The 21,148-nt window shown below is 39.5% G+C and overlaps 1 protein-coding gene across 2 annotated transcripts in view; it reads right to left on the reverse strand.

Moving 5' to 3' along the window:
* COL4A2 (collagen type IV alpha 2 chain) overlaps window positions 1-21,148 on the reverse strand; it is a 145,858-nt gene that overhangs the window by 90,621 nt on the left and 34,089 nt on the right. For both annotated transcript variants that reach the window (XM_082277674.1, XM_082277675.1), the window contains one exon: window positions 10,921-11,001. In XM_082277674.1, coding sequence (XP_082133800.1) covers window positions 10,921-11,001 — 81 coding nt within the window. The remainder of the gene's footprint in view (window positions 1-10,920; window positions 11,002-21,148) is intronic.

A 21,148-nucleotide genomic window follows, 5' to 3' on the forward strand; every position in this document is an offset into this window, starting at 1 on the left:
GCTCCCATGTGACAAAAATACAGAAAATAGAAACAAGCGCCATTTGAGAAATTTGTAAAGCCTCAGACATATGTCATGAGAAACATTTACAATCTCTGGAGTATAATTTAAGTGCTAAAGGATGACCTGGATTATCCCTCTTGGATGCCTTTGTGAGCTACCCAGTCACAGAGTAAGACTATCATCCACCCGCTGCTCTATCTTTAAACTCCTGCTCACAGTAAGCAGAAATTGCAAAACTTGGCTGAAAGCACAAATAATATTTTTGTGCAGTAGTTTTACTGTCTGACTGCTAGAAATCAAAGTCTGAAGGTCTAACCAAATGAACAACACATTTTTCCAAAACCAATCCTGACAGTGCATTTCATCTCCTCAATGAAGTGTAATTCATATGCGAAAACCAAACAAGATGATCAACAATACAGAATCACAGAATATTCTGAGTTGGAAGGGACCCATAAGGATCATCCAGTCCAACTCTTAAGTGAATGGCCCATCCAGGGATCAAACCCTTGGCACTATGAGCATCCCATGGTGGGAAATTTCTAGCCAACTGAGATGACATCACACATACAGGAGGATGTGCTGTGCTGTGCAGACACTATTGACCACAACGAGTGGAAGGGTGACAGATGAGTAGACACTCATGACATTCCCTAACTTTAGGTACTTACTTTCTAAATTAGGTAAAGTATACTTGGAGGATTTCAAAGGAAGACAGGAAGGATAAAAAAAAAGGCATTCAATAAAAAAGTTAGGATAATATTTTTACATGATTGTGAATTGCATCCAAAGGGTTCTTATCCCAGCATTGGCTATTATCACCCAAGTTAACTTTGCACTATTCATCTTCAACAACTTTCCTTTCTATTATTTCTTCACCAGAGTTAAATTTTAAATCTTGTTTTATTTTCTGAAATAAAGTGGTTCTTGATTCCTTACTGTGATTTCTCTTGCATTTTCTCTCCATCTCTCATTCAAATTTGTGATATGCAGTGGTTCAAATACACTCAAAAATGCTGCCCTCAAAATAAATTCCTAAAATGTCAGTAAATACCTTCTCAATTTATTAGCAAACTGCCATAAGATTTTTTTCAATGAGTGTAACAAGTCCATAAATCAACAGATTGCATAGGTAATGCAAAAGGCATCAGATGGTATCATTTCAAATGGAAGAGCTGAATCTACATTGCAAATAGTTAATCCAGCATATTGACTTCGGTCATAAGTTTGTTTGAACTGCAACCTTGGTATTCATTTTGACTGATGACACTAATTCTTGAGCTTTGTCCAATGCTGTTGAATTGTTTTCTCATCACACCAGCTGAGATTGCAAAGGTTTCTTAAACAAGGTCATAGGAGAAATATCTGCACAGGTCTAACCTTGGGCTTTAGAAGGAAGGTGCAGCACCTGTATGCATGCTGCATACCTAGCACTTATTTTGCTGGAGATAACGTATGTCAGTCCAGGGAAGTTTAAAATTATTAAACTTAAAAAGGAAATATAAAGGTGAATGTGTCCTTTTGACTACCTTTCATTAAAGTATCACTCTTTTTCTCTTCTGTACAGTTGATTTGAAAAGGTTTTGAAGGGATTTTGCTTTCAGGGCTGGAGCAAAAGGGAGGGAATGCAAATTGCAAGCATGGGACAGGCTAAACAAAACGTGTAGTCCTTTAGATTACAAATAAATACAGTTTCTAGATGTTACTTATGGAATGAAACAAGTTTCATACCTGGCTGAAGCAGAAATGTTCTGCAAAAGAATAAGATAACAAGGAGCGAAAAAAAATTTTTGGTCAATATGCATATTTTGTTTGATTTGAAAGAATGTCTCCATTTGAGTTTATTTTATCTTTTCAACATTCTTTACAATATTCTGAATATTTACAAATGAAAATGTGATTTTTGTGTGAACATTTAATTGCACTCCTGCAGGTACTGAAACAAAGCATCCTGCTTTGTTTTTTAATGTATCTTGCATTTTTAATTTGAAACAGATTCTGAGAAAGACCTTTCACTGACTTCCCAAATGTCAGATTTTGTGTAGAATGCATATATGGGAGGAGGAGCTTCTTGCTCATGGGAAAGTTATCTAATCTCTGTCCACCAGTTCAAAAAGATCTCTGATGTTGATTAAACATGTATAAACAGAGCTTAAAAAAAAAAAAAGAAGGAAACATGCATATTTCACTCAAAAAATGTCAAGACAAATGTACTAAAGGACAGCAATTACCAACCAACATAACTATCCCACTACTTGGTTGATTAATAGTCAACGTAGCCCAGGTTAAGCAATGTTCATTAAATAAGACATTAGGTCATAAACTAGGTACCAAGTTCCAGACTGATACAAGTTCAAGTTCTGTCAAGCAAACCTGTACACTGCCTGCCTTTGCTAGTGAACTCTGAAGATTTTGGGCCTATTTACTGCTAACAGTTCATGCAATTACGCCTTATACCCAAGGTTTAGGTGCCTATGGAACAATATCAAGACTTCAGGCATTTGTCTATGCTGGCAAGACCTTGTAAGGCTGAGTTTTCAAAGTATAAACTTAAACCAAAGCATGCATCTGAAACCACCCTCAAACATGTGTGCAAAAGAAAACTGTATTCATGTATGTGAAAGCAGAATTTAGCTTCACACTGTCCAACAGATTTTACAGCAACACTTTTCTTTTCCTGTCTTTTGCCAATGGAGCTGCTCTCCTCTACTTCCTTACCTAGAGAAAAAAAGAAAATTAAATCTTGAAGTACCACACCAGACTTGATCACAGCATTGAAATATCGAAGAGTGTCATCTTGTCCCATGTATAGTGCTCATTAATACCATAGGCACTTTACTTTTAAATCTGTTGCCATTACAAACCCCTCCTCCAAATACCTTCCCTCAGAGGGCAGCTCTTCTTCCTGGAAATTTCCAGAGACTTATCCTTGGTCTATGAAGCAATGTGAAATTTTGGAGCACAAATATTTGGTACTTATATCCATTCTGCTGCAGAATCTGACAACATTTCAGAAGATACAGGATCAAGTTCACTCCCAAAGCTTTGTATATGGCAAACACTGGAAAGCAAATAGGACATTTTCCAAACCATTTCTGTCTTGTCGACCATCAAAAAAATCCAACAAAACCTTGATGCTGATCCAACAAGTACTTAGGGGTTGTCAGTCAGAGGGAAGGTGGATAATCAACCTGGAACAAGGGATCAAATTTCTGATAAACTCTAATCTCTAGGTGATTATAATGTCTGCTTGTTGTGAGGATGCTCCTGGGACAGAGTGAATCTTCCAGGAGAGGACAAAGCAGGTGATGACAGTGGGAGGTTTGATGAGTTCACCCAGAGAGCTGGATTTGGAACAGGTGAGAGGCCTGAAAGGCCTGCTGAATGCAAAGGGAGCAGAGCCCATGAGATGTCCAGACAGGTATTTAGTCTGGTAGAAGGGAGTGCTGACCAATGTGACCAGTGGTCATAATCTGTACTATACCCCTACTGAGGTAAAGTAGAACAGAGGTGTCCAAGGGGGTTAACTCAAAGCAGCTGTGTGGGAGACTGAAGTCCTTGCCAACTCCATGGAATAGGTAAGGTAAATAACCCCATTTACAATTTCACTTGACTGGTGCTTGCAACAGATGGTCAAAAGTTGTAAATGCTTCTACAGCAATGCTAGAAATCTACAAAATAGGATTATGGAATTATATTACCTGGCAAAAAGTGACAAGCCTGACATAAAAGGCATCTCATGGTGGTGAAAGGAGGATAATCAGTGGCACACAGAGTTACTATACTAGTCTGTTTACTTTACAGGGATGATAGAAAATGAGATATGGCCACGGCAATGGCACAGTACGTGAAGGCTACAACAAAGTGTTACAGAAAAAAATACTCAGGGCAGAGGGGAACATTAAGGAGTCCTTGTAGGTGGACATAACAGAAAGGTAGGACTCAGTTTGTATTTAGGATTCCTCTGTTAAGGACACCAATCATTAAATACTCAGTGAAATTTTCGTAAAAAAGCTCAGAGAAGCTGCACAACTAGGTCAGGTAGCAATACTAGCCAATTCCAACTACCCACATACTGTCAGGCACAATGCCTCATGCAGATGTGATAAGGAAATAGAAGTTTTGGACCCACCAACTGACTTTTTCTTAGCACAGTAAACACTGAGACCCATAAGAAAGAATGCTGCTCTGGGTTTAGTCTCAAGTGCTGCACAGGACCTGCTTCAAGAAGTACTATTGAGAGAACCGCTCTGCAAGAGCTTAAAAATATAACTGAACTTAATGCTGTAGTGGGATGAATTAAGCCAAACAAATACATCACACAGATATCCAATTTCAAGAAGGGGAAATACATAAAAATCACAAAAATATTAAAAGCCAGAAAAAGCAGTCAAAAAGGCGAGAAGCCTAAAGTAACCTGGAGGCTTTTCAAAAACCCTGTATTAAAAGTCCCAGTAAACTATGTGTCACATATCAAAAAGAAAGTAAAACGGTTCAATAAAAACCCTGCATAGCTCATAAAAAAAAGCTAAGGAGGCTATTGTAGGCAAAAGGGTTGGCATTTAAAAAATTTCTGAAACAAACAGGAAAGCCCATAAAAACCAGATCAAGAGTAAATGGCAACTGGGATGGCTAAAAATGAGTAAGAAAATTTTGCAGAAGACAACTAAGCTGATAGTAAAAAGTTGTTTAAAGGAAAAGAAGAAGCCATCAAGGGAAATAGCAGTACCACACGAAGCCAAGGGCTCATAAGGGGCACTCAGGGATAATAAGGCCATAGCAGAGAAACTCAGTGACTTCTCTGCAGAGGTCTTTTACTGCTGAAGGTGTTTGAGAAGGTCCCAAATCCAAGTCATTCCTTGAGACAGAGTAGTTTCAGATAAATATGAAGGAAGTCAGAGATAAAACAGGTAAGCCAGGTGTTACTAAGTGAACACGAGTGGAGACATTCACCCATGACTTCTGAAGGAACTCAAGTGTGAAACTGCAGAGCTGCTGGCCAAAGTGTGCAACCCAACATTACAAACTCCACTGCAGCAGTGGGCTGGTGCCAACCAAGCTTCCATGCGGAAAAGGGGCTCAAGAGGAGTCCAGTTTATTTGACTTTCCTACTTGGTAAGGTAGTAGTCCACCTTAAGGAACACAATGAATGAGCACAAGGATAAGCATGGTAAAGCAAGCCTTAGTGACTATCATATATTTGGATTTTCAAAACTGTTTTTATAAAATGCTTCACCAAAGCTTTTAAAATTAATTCTCTTGGGGTTGTATGAGAGGTGCTCTTATGGGCTGAAGGTTGTAAAAAGATAGAAAGAATAGAATATTACCTGATGGTCACATTTCAAAATGGAGACATAACAGCAGTGGGTCCTCTCAGACGCGTGCTTTGCAAAAACTGGTTTTTGCAAAGATTTCAACAGTGATCTACAGAAAGAACTGAACTGTGAAACATCTGAGTCTATAGATGATACTAATCTCTCTTAGGCTGTTAAATGTGATGCTGGTGATGAGGAATGGGGAGATCTGGTGATCTCCCATGTTGGGAGATCCAGAAGGACCCCACCGAACAGGATGGGGACAGTTCTGGTCTCTTGCAGAAGAGAGAGCAGAGTAAAGGGACTAAGGGCTGGAGTGTCACCTTCAAAACAGAACCTAAAAAGGCTGTGACATCCTTTGGACAAGAGAGAGCTGAGAGGGAATATAACTGAGATTTACAAAATCAGGGAAGCAGTGAGTAACCTAAACAAAGAGCTACTCCAAATCTCACAGTACTGGAAATAGGGTGTATTTGATGAAACCAGAGGGAACTTTGCTTAGAACAGGTCAGACAGTGATTTATATAATTTATATTATTTAAGTAGTGCCACTGGAGGTTGTGAAGACACACAGTTACAGTAGCTTCAAAAAAGGATTAGACAAATTCAGGATGAAATACAGATACTGAAGGAACATATAAATTGGGTTATCTTGGGTACAAGTGAATGGACTGCAGAAAATTGCCAGAACTCTGTGCTCCCCATAAATAGCATCTCTTACTACCACTGTTGGGAACAGAGTAGTGAGATAGATGAATAACTGAGAAGATGCTTCTAATGTTATTATTTTGTGGAGGGAAAAAAAAAAAGAAAAAAAAGAAAATATCAAATTTAATCAGATATATCAGTTTATACCAACAAAGAGTTACAAGGAGCTACTGCCATTATACCAGCTTGGAAGCCAGTTAATTGTGATATACAAGAATTATTCTAACAGTTGATAAAATTATTTTATTGGATTTAAATATTTCCCTAAGATATAACAATGGAGTGGATTTTAGAGTATTTATGTGTTCTATTTTGTCGGTGTTTGTTTTTCTTAGTTATGAAGAAACACATCTAGATCTAACCCACGTGTTAAGACTTAAACTTGTATGGAAAATGCTTGCAAGTAAATATCAGACACTAGATTTCCCAACTGTATAGCATCCAAAAGCAGACAGAAGTAATTACAGGTGTACAGGTAATAGCTTACCCTTGGCCACTGCATTAGTGAAAGCAATATAACAGAAATCTGTAAAAGAGTTCTAGTGAACCCTCATGTCAGTCTCGGTTAAAAAGGAATGTTAAGGCATTCTCAAAAAGTGGCCTTTATGGGGGACACAAAGCAGTCTTTTAATTTCAGTTTCCATCATTCCAGCCCCTTGCAAAAACAATGGCTAAATGTCTTGAGCACTGTTAGATGCTTGACTTGGAAAATACAAAGGAAGATTTCAAAAGAGTGCAATTTTTCCCTCTATAGAAAGATCAAAAACATTTCTACTCACTTCCACTTTCTATAAAGCCTTCTAGGTTGGTTATGAAGTGAGACTGGTTTTGAACTTCAATAGGTCAAACAGTTGGCCATTGTACTGAATGGAGTTATCGTTTCCTACATAAGTGCATTAATGTTTAACAAATTTTAAGGCACATATACTGTTCTCTGAGCAATGTTTGAAAAGAACTATAAATCTCAAGATTTTAGGAGTTGCAATAAAAATCTAGAGGAAGAAGAAAGAAAACCAGATGTTTTAAATATTTTTTTGTTTTGTTTTTTGGTTTTTTTTTGGTTCCTTTAATCCAGGCTTTCCATGTTTCCATGTCATTCAAAACATAATTTCAATGTCATATCAGTGTTTCCCTCTACTCTCTTCCCTCTTACCCAGGCATCTGTGTAGTCCTTACATTATGTTCTCCAAATGTACCTTAGGGAAAGGGTGAGTCTGTTGTCGTAGGAGAACAATTTAGGAGTTGCCCTAGAAGAAAATTAGAAGAGCATTCTGTCTCAGGGAGAAGATGAGTCTGTTGTCTTTCCTCTGCCTTCTCACTCTGTGTCCTCCACTGAAGCTTATACTATGGTTTCTTATCGTGTGGATTTGAACACGCCTTCAGGAGCTTTGATTTGCACTGCCACTCCACTGAGCTGTGAAAAGGGGAGATGAGGCTGAGACTGGTTCCCAAGCTTGGCTCCTGCAGCCCCAGCTCCAACCATCTACCTAGATGCAAGGTACTGTTAGATAGACTGGATATTTGTAACCAGCTAACAGTAAATACAACTGGAAGATAAGTAGGCTACAGCAAAAAAGAACAAAGACTACAGTGTCATTAAAGACAGGGAAAAAAACACCAAACCAGCTTGCAGAAGAAATTCCCTTTGCTCTTTCTACTTTGAAGATGTGAACATGAAGCAGGACTGGAGGTGGGAACTTCAAGGGGATCATGTATGGCCCAGAGAAACATTTCTTTAGAGAAACTTCTCCAAGAAACAACTCAGCATTTGCTGTGAATTGCAAACACAGTTATCAGCAATGTCCTGATTCTCTGAACATTTGGATTTGACTAGCTTTCCTTTTGGGAACGAAGAAGGAAGTGCCATTTGCAGGTGTCCTCACAGCCCTGGGAGCAGCTCAGATAAGAGGCAGGAGGTTGCTGGCTAGATGCTGCCTTTGCTTAGCTGCAGCCACTCCCCCACCACTACAGTGGGCAGATGATGCTTCTGCTGTTTTATTTCTCTGTCCCCACTGGATTTTAGCTGTGTCTGAGCCCAGTGAAGGTTGCAGGGTTGAGTTCAGCCAAAACAGAGTGGAAGAAAACCTAAAACCACATACCTCTTTCCAGTAGGCCTGCTAGGTGGGTGCATTGATTTGTGCTAGGTTGCCTTTTGCCCCTAGAAACTGCCCATGTGAAGCAGGGTTCAACTTTCCTGTGCCTTTGTGCCTATCCTTACCAGTCCTGAACCAAAAGCAGTGTAGGCAGAAGCACAGGGCTTCCAGCTGTCCTGCACCTGGAGACCTGGCACAAATCACCAATGCCTGGATGAATCTTCACACATCTGGACAGTGCCCCTCTGTCTCTCACACAGATTCCCAGGAGGCATCAGTGGGCATATTTTACAAAAAGTGCTTTTTTAAAAACAAGTTATTGGATTAAGACAACAAATAAACATAAGCATCTTTCCTTAAATGCTGTATCTTAAGAGTACAACTGAGCAGTGACAACAAATGAAGTAGAAGCACATATAAAGAGTAGGCATTTCTTCAGACCTTTACTCCTTTCATAGCTTGCAATTGTTTACCACTTCAATGAATTCACTTCATTCAACAGCTGCTGATGTGAATTCAGTAGCAGCAATCCAAAGAAAATGCTTTTAATTTGCCTGGTTTTGAGACCTGTCACAAACAGAGGGTGAACTTCCAGAGGAATGGCTGGGCTGACAGCTGGCTCCAGACCCTTGCAGTGCTGCTCCTACCTGAGTTCCAGGCTCCCTGAAAGTGACAGCTCTGTGGCACCTGGGATGGAGAGTCACAGCAGAAGCAGGCTCTGACAGACTGGTCAGGCATTCTTACAAGTGCAAACACGCAGTATGTCCATTGTGCATGCAATGAGTCACCTCGAACAGAAAACGTGTGTCGTGCCAGATTATACAGAGGTTTTGTGAAAATAAATATTCCCATTGAGGATTAGCATGAGACCAGAAGCTATGCCAAATTTGACTAGACTCTAAAGGCCAATCTTGTTCCTTAAACCAGATGTTTAACAGGGGTTTGTGACATCTGAAGAGATCAGCAGACACAAAATACCGGCAGCGTGTGCTAAATCAGAATGAGGTGTATCATTTCAGAGAGGTAAAATACAGAGAGATAAAATGTGATTTTTGAAGTGTAAAATTCTGTAAATGCCTTTTTCCAATACTTTTTCACATCTTGCAAAATTAACCAGAAGCAGTAAAATATAATTTATGTTCTGTAGCATACCCTTTTTCTCTTTTTGAGTATCTGTTTAAAGGGAGGCCAACCTCATTAATAAATGGGGTTACTTACTTCCCTGAGGTAAAACCGAGAGTGGTGAGCAAGTGCATAAAATCTGCCCTTACTTCCCAATCTAAATAGTAAGCAACTCACAGGGAGCTTCTTGTCAGTGGCACCTGACTGCTTCTCTACCGTGGTATTTTCACATTTTCAGCTTTTCTAATCTATGCAGTTAGTTTTGTTTAACTATCTGTTTTTTCTTTCACATTTGGCAACTTGAAATTCAAGGTCATTCAGTCAATAAGGAGCATGAAAAACATAAAAGTTGGTAGTTTTGCAACAGATATTTTCATGAACTCTAGTGAGAATCTTACAGCATCAGTTTTTGATTTTCAGTCAAAAGTGGGAAGTGGCAGGAGGCACTTGCCAAACTTCGTGTGCTGGATGATGAGGGTAAGGCAGTAACAGCTGGAGGGACTCCCATGGGAAGCTGTGTCTCAGGGGAGGGCTTGTTTGTCCTTAGCTTCATCAGGTTGTCATTGGGTTATTATAATGGAAAGCACATCATGAGCAGCTCCTGGTCAGGCCACGGGAGTATAACCATTACAGCCCCCATAGCATGGTAACCCCAGGATCATCTGACTTCCATGGAGACATCAGGACTTCTGCTGTAAACAAGTGTTCCTTGCCTCCCACCTACACTGTGACTTTCCTACCACCTCTCCCTCCTCTCAGACGTGGAGTCAAGCTTGAGGAATGCAATGGGAATGGGAACTGATGGCTGGCTGTGTGGAGGGAAGGCAGACAACTGAAAAATCTTATGAGGTTTGTGATAGGAGAACAAGCACATGACCTGCCACCACATCTCTTGCCTGACCTATTCTTAGAGATGGGTGGATGGAAAAGGCTGAGTCACTGTCTCAGCTGCAGAAGACCAAGCTGTACAGAAGGAGCCTGCCAGCCAGGGCTCCAAGCCATACAGGATAGAAACTGCCCTATTTCTCAGTGCTCTTTGTGGCAGGTGGCTAATCCCCTCCACCCCATCTCCTTTCCTCTGCCTCATTCCTCACTAGTCCCCAAAACAAAGAACAGACTATCAGCCACAACATAATGCCAGAATTTCTAAGCAGTTCCCTTTCAGCAGGGATTTCAGGTTTTGCAGGCGTGGTTCACTCTTGCTTTACTGGAAATCACACAGAGAATCATAGAATTAATGAATAATTTAGATTAGAAAAGACCACTAAAATCATCTAATATATGCATCCCATGCATGTATGTGGTATCTTTTCATCCTACTGATCTGATTCTCATCACTACTTCTGAACCTGGCTTGGCCCACAGTGAGTAATTAATACAGTCAGAAGAAAAAGAGAGAAGGACTAAGTCTTGTGGCTACAGACCATCATGGCTGTCAGGTCCCTTGGCTCTCATCTTTGAGATAAGTGCCTGCTACATATAATAAGGTATTTGTAACAAAGTATTTCTTCAAATCTATGAGCTTGTGAGAAAGTAAGATGAAGCAACAATAACTTTTTCCTGAAAAAGAATAATTGTTTTAATACTCTTAGCAGCCTAATGCAAGTCATATATAGTAAATTATATAGCATTGAACTTGTACCATCAAGAGCATTTTACAGGAGAAAAATGTTACTTACACGGCTTCCTTTTTCAGGGAAACACTGACATCCTCCACTGCAGTCTCTGCCTCCACATGGTCCTGTGTATTTCTTTCCACCCTGCAAACCAGAACACACATAACACAAAAGTTAAAAGGTATCAGCTAGAATATCTGAAACAGCACACTAAGCTTTGATTAGCAGACTGGCTGGGAAGTGCTAAAGCAAAGACCAGGACCAGATCTAGGATTTACAGTTGAAACCTCTTTAATCTGTGCTTAGAAGCGGCCATGAGTGGCTGTCCAGTTCTTGGAGATCAGCATCAAGAAATATAATGTTACTTCATTTATTTCCCTCCACATTTTCAAAACACTGCAGCTTGATGCTGAGCAGTATCTCATATATCTTTTTAACACATGCAATAGATATCGTATCACAGAAGTGCAGCTGCTTGGATTCTTTACGGACATGGACTAAATCCTAGGTCACAATGCAGCACATCCTTCTATGCATGCTCTAAATGGTTGCTGTATTTTGAAATATTTCTTGGTGGACATAAAGGAAAATGTACATATCACGTCCAAAATCATGAGCTAAACTCCTGCTTTCTCCTCTTCTATGGCTGCTGATTCTGGAGGAACATAAAATTTGCTGCAGTCAACCACTGTGATTTAGAAGTCACTCCCAGCTCAAGTAAATGTCTTCAGTTACATCTCTCCTGCCTGACCAGAACCACCTTGGCCTGGTCCACAAATACATGGATCACAAAATATGTACCACTCCACACAAATCCTTGGATGGACTTCAACAGGCAGGCAAACTCAGATTATATTCCATGCAAATGCCTGCATGGAATGCAGCAGCCACAGTCAGTCTTGTTCAGAAACATGAACAGCAGAGATGCTGTGCATGCTGTGGTGTGACTTTTACAAATGTAACTTAATGATTAGGAACATTGTGAAGACCAGCCTGCAGCCCACCTAAGCCCAGGGTTTTGAACTCCTGAAAATGACCCAGCAGCCTAGTAAGTAATCTGGGAAAGGAGGAAGGGATTCCTCATCACTATTTCTGAACCTGGCTTGGCCCACAGTGAGTAATTAATACAGTCAGAAGAAAAAGAGAGAAGGACTAAGTCTAGTCTACAGGAAACCAGAGCCTCTCTTTCAGGGCACTTCACATGCACTGCTCCTTAGATGAAACCTCAAGGGAACCCAGCTGTAGGGTACAGAGTCAGGCTCTATGTCACTTGCTCCCCTCTTGGCTAAATGAAATGGTGCCTTCACTTTTCTGCCTCCTTCATAGCTTGAGCACATAATCTCTTGAAAGGGAGGTGAAAGGGGTATAAACGACCCTCCAAAACAGGATGGGTGCTCTGAACTGCTATGCTGTTTCATAAATAGACAGTGATGTTGCCATTCCTGCCTCTAGCACTGACTTAAGGAGCTAAAACACAGAGAGGGGACCAAAGCTGCCATGCTTAGAATTTTTCATGTGGCTCTAAGCAATCCTCTACTCAACACCTGAGGTTTTTGGGTCACATTTCTCAGGTATCCATTTCTGCCTTTAAACTACCTGAAAACACAGCTCTGGGATTTGGATACCTCCCTGGCAGACAAATGAGTAAGAGCTATGGAGCAGGCACCCAGCATTGCCTAAGTCCTGCTTTGGTCGTATTTGTAGAGCAGGATCTTAATCTTATGACACACAGCAACACAAAGTTCCCAAAATGAGTTCTTTTGCTTGTCATGAGAAGGTTCATGTCTGTATTTTAAGTACTTATATATATTAAAATATAAAAACTTTCAACTTTATATTTAATTCTCATGTTTAATGGAAGAGGTAGGATTTTCATACTGATAAAAGCGGTCCACCAAACTGAAACCATGCCCTGACCTATTTATAGGTTTGGTTTTTATTCAGGAAATTATTTCATGGATGTAGCAGAGTTCTGTGTCATGTTATGGATTCTGCTTTATGTTTAAGCTATGGTTTAGAGGAAATATTAAATCAAGACAGTTTTATAAACTCCACCAGTTTGCTCAGGTTGGTCCATTTTTTAGTTAAATATCTGGATAAACACAAACTCTTTCCAAACTGTTTCCATGGGGTTTATTTCTTGTTAACCTATTTGCAGATGAAATGTGCATCTTTTTCTCAGTATCCTTCATTTTACAGAGTTTTCCCCTCAGTTCCTTTTCTGAAATTGAGAATAGTTCTATTAATTTTTATGGATGCCATGCAGATGTATGGCCTGTGTGATCATATTCCTCTGGAGGATGCAGGTATCCATTAAGGAGCAGTGTGTGAAGTAGTGCTGCCATTGGTAACAATGAATTTTGAACTTTTAGAATCTGTTTTTATTGGTGCTGTAAACAACAGCATATCCCAGCCTAAGAGTAACAGTAATTTGATGTCAGTTTTCAGTTTCGCCTACTGAGAAAAAATAATGAGAACAATAAGTTTATTTCTTTAATTAGCAGAGTGACTCTACATTTGGTAAATTGTTGTCAAGGAAAAAACAGACAATGAATCAGAATGGCAAGATGTTTGTGCACTTGTAAAAAAAAAATGGAGGAGGCTGCTAATGCTTATTTCAAATGGAAGTTCAAGGTCTATTGTTTGTGTACTATCCACCATCCAACATTTTAATTTGCATGCTGTAACAATACCAGCAGCTAATATGGGGACACAATTGTTTTCTTCCATAATTTTAGGAAGCGCTTTTTTTTTTCATTATTTTCTCATTTTGTATCCTTTTATGCACACAGACTCTGCAGATAATGAAAAAAAAAATGTGGAAGATTCTCCAAAAGTTGGGAACATAAAGGGAAAGCATTTGAGACCAGCAGTAATACACCTCTTCTTGATTATACTTGGGCTTTCCTTATTACCTAATCTCCACCTCTTCACTTTTCAACTGCTACTTTCAACTTTTCAACTTTGGGAGCTTTTAGTCACATGTAGCATTTTCTACTATCTTCCACTATCTAAAACATTTATAACTTCTTGAAGATCATTGCACTGTTGTTTGATCTTACATTATTGGGGGTTACAGTCTAAAACATTACGGTTTACAAGATTGTTAAGGTTCAAAATTAAGTCTGTTAAGGATACTTGTACAACTTTGTTTAAAAAAATTATACCCATGGGCACACAATTGAGATGAAGGGAAATCAAATGGACATATATCAGTCAATAATTAGAATGTAAAGAGCCTTAAAATTTAAAATTTAGCTATGTTTTTGGAAGTGCTCAGCTATTTACGTCCTGAGGAAAAGATATTTCTGGGAACATAACACTAATGGTGACAACCCAGTGTAGCTGTTTTGATCTGAGCAGGAGCCTTTTTGGTCAGCGGTGAGAACAGTCAGATCTAGGACATAATTAATTCCATTCTTATCCTGGCATTTCAACTGATAGATTGCATCTCTCCCAGAAAGTACCTACTGCTTTCTTTCAACCATGAAGGTGGGTGGAGGTGAGTACCTTACACAGAGAGATCCCCCCCCTATAGAAGTGTAAGGATGGGGAGATGAATCTCCTGATTTGCTCAGCATGCAGTTAAATGAAGAAAAATGTGCCTGCACCAGAATGATATTCTAGGATTTGTGTAATCAAGCTGGCTGAACTGGCCCTCAATTATGAAGGTGTCTGCTGAGAAGATTTTCAGTTCCAAGTCTTTCTCATGTTTTGGATGATGCATAATTCCACTAATCTCTAAAAAGTCTAGAGTCTAGGAAGAGTCTAGAAATGGGGTTTATAGACTCTAATTTAAGATTTATGCAACATAGGCACAATATCTGGCTGCTATTTTAGATCACCCAGAGAATCTCATCAGATGTATTTCAGACACCAGAGCTAAATGTCTTCATAGAAGGGTAAGGGGAATAGAAATGTACCATAGGGCAACTGGTTGAGATGTGTCTACAGAGCAGATGTCCAGCTCCAAATGAGATGAATCCTACGCTAAGCGTCCAAGTCTCACTCTCACAGGTAGCCATGGGAGCTTTGATGGGAGCACCGAGTGTGAAGAACACTATTTAAGAGCAGACATATGGTGCAAACACAAAACAAGTTATACCATTGCACTTGTATGCAAGCTTTCTGTGCATAAGGTGAGGTGTTGCTTAATTAGAATTAGGTTGGAGAATCAGGAGTAAAATATGGTAATTCTGTCCAGAAATGTGTAACAGAAATGCTCCCAACGAGACCCACAGGGTCAAAAGGCAGCCCTTGGAGGCAAGGCTGTCTCATTCAGCCAACTGTGATGGTAATACAATATTAGACAAAAAATTGCCTAGGTAATAGTGTCAGAAGCACCAACTTTTGAGTGTAAAAAAATGGACCAATGAGGAAAAAGAAACTAAGAGTAGGTTGCTTATTTGGGAGGAGTACAGGCAGTGAAAAGGTGGTGCAAGGGTGGTAAAAACTTGGAAAATTAAAAAAATATGAAGAGGGCATCAAATTAGATGAAGAATGAGGGTAGTGAGGATATACTAAGAGCAAGAGCAGGGACACCGGCAGGCAGCAGTGATGCTGACTTGTGGGCACAAGCCCACTGGGAGTCCCCATGGGGAGAGACCACAGGTCTCTTGACCAGGCATGTCCCTGTGGGAGGGTGGGGTAAGAAGGGATAAGCTTGTAAGGAAGGATAGGCTTACTCCTGAATACCAACTGAAGGAGCAAAGGCAGTAGAATTGCAACTTAATAGCCCTTTTGTGTAATTTATCAGATTTCTTACAGTGATTTTCTACAAATGCTAATAACAATAGGATATAGAATTGTAATTCAATGTTTCTTGCAGTGATGTAGTTGTGAACTATTACTAATAACAACAGTGGTATGTTACTTTGCCAAATAAAGAAATACTAGGTTCTCAGAAGTGTTTTCTTTAATCAGCAAATCTTAAGTTACATCTAACCCATCCACACTGTTTAAAAGCTAGGCATCTCCAGAGCTGGCTTACCCACACACTGTGCTGGGATGAATATATTCATCATGTTCAAGGAACGTGAACACTACTTAGAGCGAGAGAAAACATGTTAGTAAGTGCCACCTATGTTTGTAAAGCTTGCATATTTGCCTAGTGTAAATACTTATCATTCTTATGTATAGCAAGCATAAAATGTGTGTGTCCCAACACAAAACCTTTTCTGCCCTCATGCTTTCTCATAATTTTTTTTGTCTCCAGACATTATTTCTGTACTTATATATCTTCAGCCAAAAATAGACAACTTAAATGCAGTTTCCTTCAGCCAAACTCTTAAAAACCCCAGAAACATACATACAGTTTTCTTTAAACTTTTCCACACATTAGTGATTTATTTGTTGCGAATCTTGGCCACATTTGGGTAATTGTCATTTCTGCGTGCCCATTCAAGTACCTTCACTTCAAGGGCTGGTATTCTAACAAAGAACAAAGGCAACCAGAGACAGACCTCAAAGTCCAGTTCTATGAGTACAGAAAGACCAGGAAATATAAGCCATTTCCTTACATACAGCTCAAAAAATAATTACGGAAATTATAATGAAAATATTGCAACTTGGAATCAAAGACTCCATACACCGACGTCTTCTTTCACAACGTTTTGTAGGTTGTAGTTGTGCATTAACTTCTGTGCTGACAAGCCTCATTCTGTTCACCTAAGTTTCACCAAGGCATGTTTTAGAAGGTTTTGGGAGCTTGCTGAAACACTGAACTATGACTGGAGGTGCTGACATACTGCATGCCTCTGCAGTGGGGCAATGAACAGCACATTCGAGCAGCACATTCAGATGCTTCAAGTGAGGCTTCAGCCTGGAAGTCCCGAGGGAATTCCTGGCATGCCTGAGAGTCAGCCCTCTGTGTCAGTGCCAGGGAGACCAGACTAGGCCACACCTCCAGTATGAACCTCTGCTTTCACATTTGACCTTCAGCTGTTGATACGGACATTAATTTCAAATTCGGTTTATACAGCCCTGACTTAGAAACTGAGTACTCCTGCTGCTGATCATCACCAGAGAAGAACTTCATCGGATTCAAGTGTGACAGCACAGTTGTATTTGCTCAAACCCAACATTTTACTCCTTAAAGAGTAGAAAACATTTGTTTCCTGCTGCCAAACTTATTTCTCTAGAAACATGTTATAAACAGCCACTCAAAACAAGTACAGAGAATGCTGTCAGCAGAGGAGGCCTGGACTGCCCAGGAACAGGCTCAGTCTTTCCTCAGAGCTACAATGTCAAAGATGGAACCAGCCATCTGAAACTGCCTGCTCACAGTCCAGTAGCTACTAGTGCATGGGACAGCAAGACCACTGGGAAGACCTTAATTGTCCAGGGAAAGGGAGAGATCACTGGCACAGTCAGAGAGGAAGGAAAAGATGTGGGTGTGGATCCTCTCTCCCAACTGTTCTGAGAATTATTTCGCTAAGAACTAATTCTTTCTTTCATATTGAATGGGAGCCAGAACCTTTTCCAGACTGGATGAATGGCAATTGGAATAATTTAGTGTGTGACCTTGAAATCTTATGAATGTTTACACTTCCCACCAAAAGTAGGGGGAGCCATGTATTTACATATCCTTCCATGAAAAAAATCTGGAGGACGAAACTGGTCCCAGGAAGAACACAAAGAGACTTACCACCAACTATATGACAAGAGCTGGTCTCCTAACCACTGCCCAATGGAACCTTCCCAATGCAATGAGAAGATCTATACTTGTGACAATCAATTATGTTTTATAAACCAGTGTGAAGTTTCACGTGCCATCTCCCTCTTATGACAGAGTGTATAGAGAAAACTGGGAAGCAGGATGCCAAGAAAGCAAGCAGCTTGCTTCAGCTCTGAGTCCTGATGGGCATGGGAATGTCAACAAAGGAGAAGTATCCAAAGGGACTACTGCTCCCAGGGACAGAGATGCCTTTGTTTGATGTCTGGGACAAGGAAAGGAAGGGCAAGAATGTAAAGTCTTCAATGCTGAGAAGACCCCAACAGACAGAAACTTGTCTTCTCAAGTGTCTCAGCAAGTATGTTGGAGTCAGAGATGGGAAACATGAATTCTGTATCTCTCAGAAATGAAGCTATAAAAGACTTTCCTCTTATGGACTTGCTTGTGACTCTTGATTATATGAACCTCCTGGCATGCAGCCTTGATTTGAAGGCTGCATAGTTTCATTTCAAAGTGAAACTTCACAGCTCCACATGTTCACTTTATTTGAGGTACTATTTACCACCCCTCTTCAAATTAAAAAGTTCTCCTGTTGAAGTCTGGAGAGTGCCTTGGAACAATGGCAGAAGCCAGATCTGATAGAGTGTGAACTTATCCTTCATGTTTTCATAAAACCATTTTGTGGCTTTCATCCAAACACATATTTACCCAGAAAACCAGATGGAATGCAGAAAGAGCTGCTGTGATAAAATAGGCATAAAAAAAAAAAAGGTCTTTAAGAGGCTCAGTCAAAGAGTAATGCTTAAAAGCTGCTTGTGTACAAAGCACAGATATTTGAATAACTGTCCAGGGGTCTTGCCTACTCGTCCAACATGACTTTGTTTGCAAACAGCACATTTCAAAGCAAGCAGACTATGTTGTGACATAGTTTTCTGTCAAGAAGTCAGAGAATAGTAGTCTCGTATTTTACAGGTAATGAAGTTGGATTCAGCCATATTTTTCCTTTTTTTCCATCACAGAGATGATTATATGTTATGCTAAGAAAGAATATAAGATAGAAAACCCAGTTAAAACACTTTAAAATGTCAAACAATAAAAAAAAAAGTCACCTCTATAGAAAAATATAGCACTCCTGCTTATTTTTGAAGAATCTGTAATGCCATGAGAAAGGGAATCCTAAAAAGCTGCCCCAGGTCTCTGCATGAAAGTGCTCCAGCTTTCAGGAGCTAACGAAGGAGGGCTAAGATGCAGAAGGGTTTTTCTGGAAAAAAATTGCATCCAGAAAAGGAAGAAAAACATAATCTGGCACTTCTCTATTTGAGACAAGTAACTCAGCTGCCTAAAGAAATGACAAATTTTGTCTTCGTCATCAACTAAGGCTTGAACATATATTAGCAGGAGACAAGTGATGCTGCAGGCTCTTTGAGGGGTGTGCAACCATGGTTAAAAATGTCTCTTATGTCTTACAAAGGATCAAATATTGCACAGCCATGAACTGATACCTATGGCCCACAATGATTACAGAAAGAGAATAAAAATGTTGTTCCTTTTTACCAAGGTCAGAATTGGGTTTGCCTGCAGAAGAAACACCCCACAGGTATAAGCCTAGTAAGACTTTGAAGATAGAAATCTATTAATAAAGGTAAGCAAAGATACTGCATTAATTATTCCTATTAGTTAAGGCAAGCCCATTGGCTTCCTTGATTGTAATGAGAACTCAGACACCTTGTGGATATGTAGATGTTTAAATTTATACCTGGTTCTTTGTTCAAATGGGATTTTTTTTAGCTAAATCTGAGAGAAAGTAAGGATGCAGCAGTAGCTAAAGTAAAATCTGGATTGATAAATTAAAATTTGATTTCTTGTTAAACTTGATCCCATCTTTGTAAATGCATACTTTTAGAGATGCATATTATTTCACTATCATCATTTCTTATGAGACAACAGACTCTCATCTAACATTCAACATGGCATTCCTCATCTAAAAGGATAGTGGTCTTTAGACTAAGAGTGCTGGAACATCTTAACATGAGTCCTTATTCTCAACACCCCATCCCTAGAAATTAAATGTATCTCCACAGAAGCTACTTAGGTGGTTTCAAAAACAGTATTACAGAAGAGAGAAGTGTTTTCTAGTTATCAGCAATGAAAAAAGTCCTTTGACTTAATTCTGTGATTTTTTTGTGACTTGCCAAGGTAGACGTAATCATTTATTAGGGAGGCTGTGACATTGAAAGGCACAGATTGTTTCTCTTTTAATTTTTATTCTAATATTTTATTTATGCAAACCACTGTGCATTTTGTATTTGATCTGCCCAGGGCTTATGAAAGGCACAAGTTAGTGGACAGTGTTATCACTTGATATGTGCAGTTATACTGGAATATTTTCCATAAAGGAATGAAGTCAAAGACACTATCAGTCCTTAATCTGAATTTGGCTTTTGTGCAAAATCTTATATTACTGGAATAAAACCTCCTTTCCCATCCCTAAGAACAGAAAGACATTTGTTCACATACTAGTAGCATAATAATGAAACACAGCATTCACTCATTAAAGTAGCAATTTCTATATTTAACTACTGGTTTCCGAAGTCTAGTCATTTTCAGTTTTGGAAAGACATCCAAATAATGATATCATTTGCTTGAAACAATAGAAAGTCTGGATACTAGTCTATATATGGAGATTTTTTTTTAGTCTATTTATAAACCATGCCAGTTATTTGACCTGTCTCGTTTACTCACCTACGTAAATTGGCAGACTCAGGAAACTTAAGAACATATTATTCTTTGTGACTTGTAAACCTTAAAAGTTGCTAATCATACTTCAGACAGGCAACCAGTATTTCTGAAAACTCATCTGTGCCTATTACACTAAGAACAAGACAACCTGCCAATGTTGTCTTTTGACGCTTTTTTTGCTTTTGAACCAGCAGCAATGCTATTGCACTAGCTCTGCTTGTGGGGAGGGGACTGACAGAAACCAGCTGCACAGCTGTTTGCATGGCTGCAGCACCTGTGTTCTTTTCAGTGCAGTGCAATGGTGCCAGGGTTTCCCAAAATGTGGGCATAACCACTGAGATTTTATTCCTGTTTCATGTTTTCTGTAATTACTTAAAAACGTTTGATTGTGTATGAACTGCTTTTATCAATTGAATTTGTTACATTTGTTTTCCTCTGATAACTGTTTACAGACATGGTTCTGTTTACAGTCATGGTTTGGACATGGTTCAGACATGCTGATCTAGTTTGGAAGTGAATACTTAAGAGATCCTGGGAGTTCTTTTTCCCTTGGGAGGGATGAGGTTGGTGACTGTTTTAAATGGCCTTTTTAAATCTTGTGCCTGCAGAATCAGATATAATAAAGAAAGCAAAAAAGCTGAATTTAAGTTTGTCCTGCAGAATTATATAATTGCAATTAGAAATATCTACCAAGAACTGGAAGTATGGAACTATCCCTGGCAGCACGATTTGAAAGGAATGGATTTTCACAGGTTTATCAGAGATAGCGGAGATCGACTGACACTGCTTTTATCATAAATGCTGATGGGTAAGTCCAGTCCGTCATAATGTTTACAGCCCTGGCTCAGTTTTCAGGGTTGTCTGTTAGACAAATTACTG

The sequence above is a fragment of the Coloeus monedula genome (genome assembly GCF_965178545.1).
Source record: "Coloeus monedula genome assembly, chromosome: 3".
NCBI classification, from domain to species: domain Eukaryota; kingdom Metazoa; phylum Chordata; class Aves; order Passeriformes; family Corvidae; genus Coloeus; species Coloeus monedula.